At 45.3% G+C, this 12,529-nt stretch overlaps 1 protein-coding gene and 1 long non-coding RNA gene across 5 annotated transcripts in view; one reads left to right on the top strand and one right to left on the bottom strand.

Annotated features, from left to right (window-relative positions):
- LOC111923394 (protein mono-ADP-ribosyltransferase PARP12-like) overlaps window positions 1-4,810 on the bottom strand; it is a 25,359-nt gene extending 20,549 nt beyond the window's left edge. Inside the window, exons 1-3 of one of the 4 annotated variants that reach the window (XM_086885901.1) lie at window positions 4,616-4,810; window positions 3,778-4,273; window positions 305-437 (exon numbers count right to left, since the gene is read on the bottom strand). In XM_086885901.1, coding sequence (XP_086742027.1) covers window positions 305-437; window positions 3,778-4,058 — 414 coding nt within the window. In that variant the 5' untranslated portion in view covers window positions 4,059-4,273; window positions 4,616-4,810. Of the gene's footprint in view, window positions 1-304; window positions 438-1,869; window positions 4,274-4,615 lie in introns of those variants that run through there. The other 3 variants (XM_086885899.1, XM_086885898.1, XM_086885900.1) reach the window with 3 other exon arrangements.
- LOC147653783 (uncharacterized) lies at window positions 3,793-12,529 on the top strand. The gene is made up of 4 exons (XR_015285927.1): window positions 3,793-4,707; window positions 5,985-7,735; window positions 9,905-10,008; window positions 12,072-12,529. It is a non-coding gene; the product is annotated as an uncharacterized LOC147653783 (long non-coding RNA).

Here is a 12,529-nt window from a genome sequence, read left to right as displayed (position 1 = left end):
AGAGGGCAGGTCTGCTCCAGACACATCACAGATGACAGGGCCTTCACCAGATGCATGTCTCTGGGTACTTATTAAACAGTTTTACTGCTGTGGGAGTGGGTTTTTTTATTATTTTAAGTACACAGCCCTTTCACAGTCTGGGTTAATGTTGTTTCACATTGCCATTCTCATTCCTCCTTCATTCTGACTAATCCTGTTTCATATCTTAACAGCTGGATGTTAAGATCAGAACTCCACATTCTCTCTTGCCCTCTCCCATTCCTAATGAACCAAAACATTCTCTTAAGACTTCAGTACAACTTACATCAGGGAGGAAGAATGCATCGTTTTGGAGAAGCAGGACTTGCAGCTCATTCTCACTGAGGCCAGACAAATTATGTTTTTTTAGAACTTTTTTGTTCTCCACATTCATGATGTCATGCGAGTACTTACAAGAGCTGCAAGAAAATACACAGAAATATCAATGTTTATTCCTTTAGTCAAGTTCATGTAAAAAAGAACCTCAGATAATGTGCAACTTGAGAGAAAGGTGGCTTGGTGGGAGTCTCTGTGAACATTTATTTGGTGTCTGTAATTAGCCAGAGAATGGACCAAACAGCAGAACTCCTCTGTGAAGTGCTGTGACCCTATCCTCCTCATTTTAAACATCAATGCAGCCAGACCCCAAGCATTCTTTGCCTCCAAGATGCAAGTCAAGGAAGATCCAAGTCAAGTCACATGACCTAATGTAAGAAATGGTCCAAAGTTTCCCTCATTTGCCTCAAAACTGTCGCAAGAACAGAGGCCAGGACCCTAAAGACCCTAAGGGACTTTGTACAGGGGTTCTGGCCTGGTTAAGGTGGATGCTTGCCAAGTGATTGTTTGCAGGTGTACTTGCTGTGCTGCCATGGTGCACTGCCTTCGTTCCTGCTGCTGAGCAGGGACTTGTAAGGAGTGGCCTGTTCTGTACCTTACACCTGCTTCCCAGAGGAAGGGGTCTCATCACAATAGCCTAGGAATTTCCCCTCCTCTTGGCCAGCTGCCCCTCACTTTTGAAACAAACTATAAAAGTGACTTTCTAAGTTCACTTCTTCAAGATCTCCCCTTGGAAGAAGATCCTGGTGACCCCGTCTCGTCCGTTAACCTCCCCCTTCTCTCTGTTTTCTTTCTCCCTCCCTCCCTCTCTCTCTCTCACCGTCTAGTCTATCACATAACCCCTGTTGGTGGCACTAAAATAAAGGTACACCATTGTTGTGATTTAAACTGATATCCCTTTGTGTCTTTTTGCACTCTGAGATCAAATGAACCTCACACGACTCTCGCTTGTATTAGCGGATCGTGACACCTGAACAGCTGGAGGGAAAGTTAATTTTAAAGGCGTACACCAACCATGCCGGAAGTTGCAACAGCCTTCATTTTGTGAACATAAAAGGTTGTTGCCCTTGGGACAGCAAGTAAAGATACACACAAGAGTCTGCACAAAACAGAAGTGACAGTGAAGCTTAAAACAACACATTTTTCTATTTTCTATTTTTTTCTATCTTCAGTAATTTGAAGTTTTATTTAAAAAAAATTAAAAAATCAAAACCCCGGTAAGTTTAACTTACGAGTTTTGATTAAAGAAGCAATTAAGCTAGAATAATGAAGTCAGTGGTGCCACTTACAAAGCCCAAAGTCTGATGAGTATGAATTAGAGAAGGAGATTGCAGATTTTTTACATCTATTTGAAATGGTACTGCAAATCAGTAACCGAGAGGAAACACATAGTCAGCCTGTGCATTAATTCAATGCAGTAAAATACAGCTTCCTCATGTCCTGCTCTTCAATACATGATCTGATACAGCCTTAAGTTTAGACATACTTAACCAGTAAAAGTACCTGTCAACTTACCAGACTGAAGTCTATCCCTTTACTCTTTCAGCCTCTAGTTAACTCCTGAAGCTCTCCTCGTGAAGTTTTACCTCAAGGTGTATATGCAATCCTTCCGTAGAGACCCTTATGTAGGTATTTCTCCCCTGACCCCTGCTACCTGTTGGACACATTCTTTGTAAGCAAGTAAACAGGAAGGGCAGAACTGTGCTGTCTTTGGTCCTGAGAAACAACCTTCCAAGGCTTTCTTCCAAGATGCTGTAGGCACTCAGTTAATGACTATGAAAGCAGGTAAGCTACAGAGTTTGTGAGGTGGGACCCATCACCAGTGCTCTTCCACAGTCAATTTGAGACTCCACTAACAGTCACACAGTCTTCTACATCACTTGAGTCTGTACTTCCAAGTCAAAGGCTGAAACACTCTACAAATATACAGCTGAGCTTAGTAAGACATTTAGGAAAAAAGAAAATAACGGCAAAAAGCCATTTGCCAGACATTAGTTAAAAACAGGATTAACTGGATTAAAACAATGATTCCACTAAACCAAAGACCCAAGTAGCTTGCCCATACATTTATCTTTCCAGGGATTCTAAAACAAAAGGAAGGCAAGACCTGGAAGCAAGGCTAGATTTTACTTTATCGGTTAAAAAATAGTCTCTGTCTTGATCTAAGTCCACCTAGCAGAATTTCTGCCCTCTCATTTTAATCCAGCTCCCTCCCATGAAAGGTACACTCTTTGCTTTATTAATTTTTAACACATACTAAAGTGATTTTAAATACTTAGTGTTACGGAGAGGACAGGTAGTTTATCATAATGAAGGGAATTGCCTCATTGCAAACTTTAATTCACACAAAGTTATCCATCATGAGTGTCTGCACATACGTCAAGGCATTTCCAACAGTGAACCCCATGGGAGCTTACTGTATTGCCTGTAACAGAAAATAAAAAAATCTTATTATCCTAATGATGAGAGTGAGAGACATGGCTTTTCCCCTTCATGCTATCCAGATCTTAGTGCACAGTGATCCATTTTGTTGAGGCAGAAGAGGAATCCAGTGGGATCATGCATGTTCCTTATGCTCCATCAGCACCAGACCTGGGGCTTGGGGTCTTAAGCTACAAAGTTCTTCCATCAGTAATTGCAGTGGCAAAGCTGAGTTGCTCTTCTGCATTTGCCTTTGGTTTCCTTTATTTTAGATTAGGCACCACCTTTGGCCACCTGTGGCTAGAGTGGCTGCCGGGCCTGCCCATCCCATGAGTCCTTCATCTTCCAGAAACTGCGACTGATGTACCCAGGATGATCAAACAGTGCCTCTCAAAGACAGGGCCGTAAGCCAAGCAGTGACATCAAAACTCAACTTTTGTAACTCTCTGGAGCGAAACCAGAGGGCATGGCAGCACTTTGCTTTCTCCTTCTGAGAAAAAGGTGTAAACTATTTTACTCAGATGCCGGGGGGGATGAGCGACGGGCGCGGAGATGAGTAGATTTAAACAAAACAACAAACAGAAAATGAAAGAAACAAAAAACCCCGAAACGTCGGCTTCTACCGACCTGGCGGGGCAGGGCACGAGTCCCTCCGCAGCAAGGATCCCCCGCGGCTGATCCCAGCAGGTAGCTGCCCGCTCCTCCCGGGACAGCAGGGCGGGAGCGGCACCCCCGGCGGTACTTGGATGTGGGAGGTTTTGGGGCCATGAGCGGCGAAGAGAGGGAGTTTGGGGGGTGGAGGTGGGGACTCTGAGGGGGCTGGGGTATGTGAGGAGCGGGGGGGTTTGTGGGGGGATTGGAGGGTGAAAGGGAAAGTTTGGGGCGGATGTGAAGGTGTCTGGGGGGTGTGGAAGGTTTGGGGGGTTGTGAGAGGTGGGGGGGGTGAGGGGATTGGGGGGACCCCGGCCGTCCCCACGGGCTGCCCGCGCCCCCCGCGCTCACCTGGGCCTCACGTAGCACCTGCCCATGAGGTGCAGCTTGCAGAGGTGCAGCCGCTCGCAGCCGTCGCACTCCTTGCGGACACAGACCCGCACGTCCGTCACGGCAAGGACCCCCAGGCCGCCCTCCAGCACCAGGAACTGCCGGGGGCCCGCCGCCGACAGCGTGTCCTGCAGCTGTAGTATCGACAGCCCGCTGTTCTCCTGCAGCTCCTGCAACCCCAGCCGCCCGCCATGGGCACACAGCGTCTGGGTGAGGAAACTGGACACGGCCGGATCGCACATTCTGCCCCTCCGCTCGAGACCGGACCGCGAGCGGGACTGTGTCGGGAGCGGGGCGGGAGCGGGAAGAGGAGCAGGAGCGGGGCGGGGACTCGTCACTGCCTCTCGGCCGCGCTGGACGGGAATCGAAACCGAAGGCACGGGCGGGGCCAGCAGCCCGGGCCGCGCTGGGGGCAGGGATCCGACCAGCCTCGAGGTCTTCTTGGCTGAACATCACACTGGAAGTGAATAATGCAAGAAGTGACTGAAAGGATTGAGAGGTTTCCTTGTTATTATTACGGAATCACTGAGTGGTTTGGGTTGGAAAGGTCTTAAAGATCATCTCGTTCCCCCCTCCTGCGCTGGGCAGAGTCTCCATCCACTAGACCAGGTTGTTCCATGCCCCATCCAACCTGGCCTGCAACACTTCTAAGATGAGGCAGTCTTGCCTAACCTTTCCTCACCTCGCTAACTTTTGCTCTCTCTACACTAACACGAATCTAGTGCAGAGCGTTAAGCATATAATGCAGGATAAAACATCTACACAAATAACTCTAATGTTTATGTAGCAATGCCATTACTTTTCTTGCCGACTGGAAGTGAGCTGCTGATCAGCGCCGGTTGCAGCAGAGTGTCCTGGCAGGGCTGTAAAGCTGTGCTGGTTTTGGCTGGGGTAGGTCTTTCTTCAAGTTACTACTGTGGGGCTGTGTTTTGGATTTGTCCTGAACACAGGAATGATAATAGAGATGTTTTCATTATTGCTGAGCAGTGCTTGCACAGAGCCAAGGTCTTTCTGCTCCTTGTACTGTCATACTGGGGAGGGGCCTGGGGTGCATGGGAAGCTGGGGGTGGGGGGTGGTGGGAGAAAGAAGGCTGGGACATTTGGAGTTACAGCTTTTGTCTTCCTAAGACACGGTGGTGTGTGATGGGGCCCTGCTCTCCTGGAGATGGCTGAACACCTGCCTGCCCTTGGGAAGCAGGGAGTTAATTCCTTGATTGGCTTTGCTTGTGTGTGCAGCCTTTGCTTTCCCTATTACACTGTCTTTATCTCAATCTAGGAGTTTTCCAGCTTTTACCCTTCTGATTCTCTCCCCAGTCCCACTGGTGGGGCGCGAGTGAGTGGCTGCCTGGGCCAGGCTGCTGGCTGCGGTTAAACCATGACAAAAGCAGAAGTGCCAGGCTCCTCTTAGTGTTGAAGTAGGGCTGGGGAGGGTCTGTAGGATGGGGAGGAAGCACAGCAAATACTGAATCGAAAGAGGGTTGAGGATTAAATCCATTTGAGATGGGCTTTTATACTGAAATCTTTTGGCGCTGCAAGTTTCAGGGACAGTATCAACTGCTCCCTCTGGATCAGGAAGTTAACCTTGAAAATAAAGTGAGTGGCCTGTGTTGCCTGTTGCTGATGGCTGATTTGAAAGGCATGTGAAACTACAAAGTCACAGTCACTGTTCAGGTCATAGAGAACCAGCTCCAGGAATAAGACCAAGGTGGTACTAGAGCCTGTGGTATGCTCTTTCTTTGTTGTTGAAGGCTACATAAGAACCTTTTCTTTGGACATACTTCCTCATATCTGTCCCCCTCCTATGGTAATTGAAGCAATGAAATTATTTCTAAAAAGAAATAGAAAAGAAGAGGGAGGAGTTTGCCACATCATAGCTTTGGAGAAGTAAATTGATAGTTCTGGGTTAGTTTATGCTCCAGCTGTGGATATTAGCATTCTCAGGTTTCAACTGATCATCAAGGATAATAAAACTCAGATCCATGCTTGAGGTAGTTTCAGGACTGACTGATAAGGTAGCAAATTATTCAAATAGTGAGTCAGCAATATATTACCAGCTTTATACAGTAGATAATAATAACAATAGTAATAGTAGTAGTAATAATAATAATAATAAATCAGGCAAACTGTACAGTAATTTGCTTATATTTATTTATCTTTTGTTTTTTCAGCCAATTCCAGTGTAAACATACATTTCTGCATTAATCCACTCAGAAATCTGAACTACTGGCCTGAGGAGCTTTGCTGCATACTTTGTGGAACAGTATTAACAGAATGGAGCAGTAAAGTGAAGCACTGCAAGCAGAAAGAAGCTACAAATGCAGTCTTGGCAAGCATGTTCTATTCTCCACTTAAATACATTCAAGAAGGGTTTATGCTCAGAACTGAGTAAAAGCAAACAAAGAAACATTGCTGGATTTATCCTGTTTGTTTTGCAAATACAAATGCCCAAATACTTGACTTCCTTAGCAACTTTAAACAGAACCATATGAAACAGCACAACTGGGTAAGGCAAAAGGGATCGCTGTATGAAGGAATCCCAAAAAGGTGGTTTTTTCATAGTGATTTCAGCATTAAGTATAAAGCCCTTTGTTTAGAGTTAGAAACCAGTGTTGCTGGATTGCTATAACCTCTTGCTACCCTTTAAATCTTTCTGTCTGATGTGTCCTCCACTTGCAGCTCTAGTATTTCCTTCTGTTCTGGTTTAGGGCAAATTTGGGAGAGAACTTCTGAATGGGGTCCCTCCAGAAAAGAAATTCAAGCAGCCCCTCCCCCAGCTGGTCTGGGAAAAGATTTCCTTGGAGAAAAGTGGAAAAAACCCTGTTTATTTAACAGAAATGGAATAATATTAAACAATAAAACCTCTCGCTGTTCAAAGAGATGGCAAATCCAGAAAAGTCCTTTCCATGGGTGTAGCTCAGCTCACTCAGTCTCTTATCAGTCCCTCTGGTGCTGGAAAGTGCCGAGGCCCAGGCCCTGGTGGGCCACAGGCGTGAGCTCCCAGGGTTTGGCTGGGTTTTCAGTCCAGAGCAGGTTTGAACAGATCCAGGAAAAAAGGAAAAAAACAGTCTGGGGAACTTCTCTGCCTCAGCGAGCTAAAAACTAACTAAAAGCAAAGGAGAGCTCTGTCCCTCTGTCTGTCCATGCTGCAGACAGCACAGTCCAGGAGCAGGATGGGGGACAGTGAGGGCTCTTTCTGAACACAAACTGTGTGCTGCTGCTTCTTCCCCATCTTTGCTCAGAGCCAGTCTTAAAGGTGCAGAACTTAATATGTAATATAACAAGGTGATTTGGGATACAAACATCATAAAGTCACCCCAGGACACCTTGTTTACCGTGACTTTGGTATTCAGCTGACTCTGTAGTAAGCAAAACCAGCTTTCAGAGAGTTTAAACTGAAATATGGACTGGTATGAGCAAAGTATGAATGGAAGTGGCTGTGTGCAAGCACCAGAAGAAACAGCAGAACAAAGGTTAAAAGAATGGTCTGTGTTAAATAACCAAACCCACAGCTTAAGGCACTCAAATTGAGAAATAAATTGTTTTTCTCAAACCAGAAGTTCTGCATTCTGTCAGCAGAAAGTTCTACCATCTGACATGCTGGACGTGGCAGGAAGATACAGCACATCACAAATAGCATCTATTTCCTGTTGGTTCAACTGGGAGCAGACCATAAAATGTGGAAACACAGAAAATGAGCAAAGAAGTTCCAAGATGTGTGTGGGGGAGGCAGCAGTAGCCAGACTGAAGCACAAGGATGCCACCACAGTCAGTGCTGGGTTCCACAAGATTTCCAAGGCAGTTTTCCCCTGCCAGTGGACAATAACACAAGAGATACCAAAAGGGTGTGATGGTTGGTGCTCATCTTCCCTTTTGTTACATGCAACATGGATCCTGGAGAAACCAGCACCCCTCATGGGCTGTGAGTATGGGGTTTGGACAGTGTGAACAGAGTTGGATAAATTGAATGAATGTGAATGAAAGCTGGAGAACTGTGTTAAATGATTGCACACCTAAATGCAACTTTGCAGCTTGACTGGGTGCAGATGGGTTTTGAAACAAATGTGCCTTGTCTGATGTATAAGCACAGGACATGGTTACACTGGATTCTGTGAAGCTGCCCTGCTCTATGTGAAGTAGAGGCTATTCCTGCTCTAAATAGTTGGTACTACCCAGCTTCCCTGGTGCCTCTGACTACATCAGCAGTTCTTCCTTGTGGGGATGGCTAAAGTGTGCAGAAACACCCTGGAAATTATGCTGTCAAACCGGCTCCCCCTCTTTCTTTCTGGCATGACTTGTTCATTTTCTCTTATTATCATCCCCATTCTACTTCCTGAGATGATTCTTTCAGGTCTCAGCTTTGGCTCACTTTACGAGTTATTCTCTGCCCCACACCCAACTCTTTTCTTGCCTTGGATTCCCCAGACTGTTTCAAATAGCATTTTGCAGAACATCCTGGCACCACTGTTTTCTTGTTTTCCCCCTTCCATTTCTTACACAGCCCTCCACCAGTTCAGTACTGTTTGCTTACTTAGCTGATGGCCGCGTTTACAACTTGCCTGAGGCTTTCCAAATAATTTTGAGGCTTCTTTGTTCTGTGTAAACTGTTGAGCTATGTGATAAAAGTTCAGCTGGTGAGAGGTGGGGGCTCTCTTCTCACCTGACATGCCTGCCCTGAAAACACCCAATAACTTGTTATAAATGACTTTCAAATTTCAGACAACCAAGTCTAATTAATTAATAGTATACTTTAATAAATTGGATACAAAAAAATAGTAAATAGCAATATAACATAAAAGGAATACAATTTAGTAAAATAATACAATTTAGTAAAAAAAAGTACAGTTTAATAAATATATTCAGATATATATCTCTCTCTATATATGTGTGAATACAGTTGGCCAGTGGTTAAGGATGGTTAAGGCACAAGCAAAACTGACAGCGGTACGGGGAGGGCTTCTCACCCCACTTCATGTACAAAACAAAGCACTTCAAGATAAACTTATATACTGTACACTTATACATATTCATTAATGTTTCCCCTAAGTTTCCTCCTATTTCTGATTTTTCTGACTTCACATCACTTTCCTTCACAGCACATGCCTCATTTGTTGTTAGGGGGTCTTCAGTCTTCTTTTGGTGGTCTTTTGGTGAAGGCTTCTCCTCTTCCTCGTTGTCCTTTGGATAATCTTACAGGTTTGCGGGTGCATACTAAACGTTGTGTTATATTAGTCTACTAATTAGTTTTATATTTACTGATTTTTAGGCCCACTGCCTAAAATCGTTCTAATTTTGTCCATTTCAAGGTCATTTTAGTCTTGACTTATCTTCTAAACTATATCCTGTACCTTAATTTTGACATGTAGCATCTGTAAAGGGGTATTTCTGCTTTGTAACACTGATTCTTGATAGTTTCTAATAATAACTTTAATAACAGTTACAATTTAGTTAGCACTTATCAATTCCATTTATTACAAACTGCAGTCAGTTCAGACTGTCTCATCCCGTGCACAGGCACTGGAAGAAAACACAATCTTCATTGTAAATTGTAATTGTGACTCTGCTCAAGTCCCTTGCTGGTGCGGCTTGGGCTGCAGAGGTGGCTGGGCAGGGACATGCCTCCCAGGCACCTGTCCAGAGAGGAGGAACAAGAGTACAAGCCAAAATGGGAAAAAGCCAATTTGGATCGTACAAGAAAGGATGAAATTATTGTGAGAAATTTAGGGGAGGAACAAGCGTGGGAAAATAAGGAGGTAGTCAGTGACTGGAGTGAGTGCAGATGTGTGAGTATGTGATGGACCAGTTGGTGTAAAGGTGAAGCTGGAAGCTGAGGGCAAGTGCATCTCCAGGGACCAGCTCAGGATGAGACCTGTTCGTCTCTAGGGGCAAAACCATGGGGAACTCAGCTATGGGACCTGGAATGTCCTGGCTAGCGCTGTGTGACAGTCTGTCCTGGCAACTGGAGTATGGCTGTGCCTTGTGGGTCCCTCCGTGTGACCACAGTGTGGGACAGCTGCAGTATGGGAGTGGAGCCATGTGCCTGGGAAGCCTCATCTTATAAGAGATCTGAGACACTCACCTGCTCTCTTAGGTGGAGGACAGCACAGCAGCTGGAATTACAGGAGAGGAAGGGAGGAGAGGACAAAGATGCAGCTGGAATGGCAACTTCTCCCAGCAGTGCCAAGGAGAGCTGTGGTGAGTCCTCCTCCCTTGTGTGTCTCAGGACCCTCCCTGCCCCTCCACTGCCCCCCTCCTCCCTACTTTCCTCAGCGCTGCAATTTTTTTTACTTTGGCTCCCTTGTATCTACTTTTTCCATCTTGCTCTGAGCAGTTCCCTGTCCCTGTATTTGCCCTATAGTCACTGGTTTCTTCCTCCTTTGCTGTCTGTCTCTGGCTCCCAGGCAGTATTTTGGAGTTCTTCCCTCTCTGTGCTGGAGCTTGTCAGTGTATTTCTGATCTCTGTGTCTCTCTGTCCAGCAGCTTGTCCCTGTTCAAGGTTTTCCTACTTGGCTCTGTAGCATGGAATGAATCTATTTCTTTCTCCATCTCTCTTTGCTCTGCTCCCTGCAACTCATTTTGAAATCCTTGCTCTCTGTCCTGTACTGGAATGTGTTCTTTCTCTGTCTCTCTTTTTTCAGCTCCTGCTCCCTGTTTACAATTACTTCTCTCTTCATCTCTCAGCCTGGTGTTGAATCACAATCTTTAATTCTTCCTTTCCTTCCCTGAGGCCCACCTTGGGCTCCCTGTCCCTATTTTAATTCCTCATTCCCTAGCTGGTGCTGTTCTTCCTGTGCAGGTGGTGCTGTGTCAGGTCTTTATCTCTATTGTAATAAATGGAAATGATTTCTGCTAATTAAATTGTAACTATTTAGAAAGTTACTATTAGCGGCAATCACTGGAATCAGTGTTATAAGGCAGATGTACCCCTTTACAGATGTTACATGTCAAAATTAAGGTACAGGATGTGGTTTTGAGATAAGTGATGTTCCCAAGACAAAACTGACCTTGAGATGGACAAAGCTGGAATGACTTTACGCATAGGGCCTGAAAATTATAAAATATAAGACTAATTTGTGGAACATAATGCTTACTTACATAACACAACACTTAGTACGCACGTGCACCCTGTAAGGTTATCCAGAGGACAACAAGGATGAGTGTAAGCCCTCATCTAAAGACCACCAAAAGAAGATTGAAGACCCCCTAGCAACAAGTGAGGCATGCGCTGTGAAGAATAGTGACGTAAAATTAAAGAAATGGAAATAGGAAGAGACTTGCAGGAAACATTAAGGAATATGTATAAGTGTACAGTATATAAGTTTAGTTTGAATTGTTTTGTTCTGTACGTGAGGCAGGGTGGGAAGCCCTCTCCACACCCCGGTTGGTTTCGTACCTGCGGTGGGGTGAGAAGCCCTCCCCGTACCCCGGTCAGTTTTGCTTATGCTTTAATCATGCTTAATTACTGGAAAATTACATATATAAATTGTATTCTTTTGCTAAATTATATTCTTTTACTAAACTGTATTCTTTTACACCAAATTACTATACAATTTACTAATTGTATTCATTTTTAATTAAACTGCTGTTAACTCAATAGACCTAGTTGTCAAAATTCTAATTTCATTTATAACACCTATCTTTTCATTCTTTATTCTCCCTCCGTTAGCCCATTGCTATCATATTATTTTGCCATCTCTGTGTTTGGCTCCATATCCCTGTTTTTTCCCTTCTCCTCTCTGTGCCCTGTTGCCCCTGGCTGTTTTCAGTTTCTCCATCTCTCTCTGCCTGGCTCCAGCTCCCTGTTTTTTCATTCCTTCCTCTCTGTCTTGCAGGCCATCAAGCTTCTCTGGCTTTCTTTGTCCTGCTCCCTGTGATTCAGTTTCTTCCTTCTCAGTCCTGTGGATGGCATGATTCTGTCTCCGCTTCTTCTCCATTTTCCTGTCCATTGCTTTGAATCCCACGCACCCTCTGCATCTTACTGCTTCCCACCCCTGTGTTCTACTTCCTCCCTTCCTGCTGCATAGTATTACAATAGTCTGTTGCTTTTTCATTTTTTCATCTCTCTCCATCCATCTTGCTGTGCCCACTTTTTATTCCTTCCTCTCTGCTCTGTACTCTGCTATTTTTTTGCCTTTTCCATCTGTTTGTCCAGCTGCCTGTCCCTATTGGTTCATTCCGCCCTCTTCCTCATTGTCAGAGACTGAAATATTATAGTTTATGAGTTAACCATTTTCATGAAAGACTTTTGCCTATTATAGCAAAGCTACATTACGAAAGGCGCAGAGAAGACCACCACACTGAGAGGCCTTACACTGCTCGTTGATGAAGATAAGATCTACTCATGGAACTACTCAAGGAACAATTCATGGCTGGGGACATTCACAAAGTACAAGCTTAACACCTTGAGGGCAGAGACCACAGCCCCAGGACTATCAGCTGCCAGGCTCATAAAGGCCCTGGCACCCAAGGGCAGGGGAAAAAGGCTTTGGGTGTGTGTTGGAAAGGCCCTGGTCATAGGCACAGTGGCTGCCCATCCTGCACTGTGCAGAGGAGCCCAGCTGAGGGGCCCTTCACCCCGGGAAAACATTATCCACAGCACAAGGGGGGGACACGGCCCATCACAGGGGTCCCCAGACACTGCCCCAGAGCACTGCAGCACGATGTGACAGACCCTCAGTGTGGCAAGGGACGGTGTCCCCTGGGCCCTGCAAGGGAG

The sequence above is a fragment of the Cyanistes caeruleus genome, chromosome 4 (assembly GCF_971803275.1).
Source record: "Cyanistes caeruleus chromosome 4, bCyaCae1.hap1.1, whole genome shotgun sequence".
NCBI lineage: Eukaryota > Metazoa > Chordata > Aves > Passeriformes > Paridae > Cyanistes > Cyanistes caeruleus.
The sequence above is the reverse complement of the archived record's forward strand: the minus strand, read 5'-3'. Positions and strand labels throughout refer to the sequence as shown.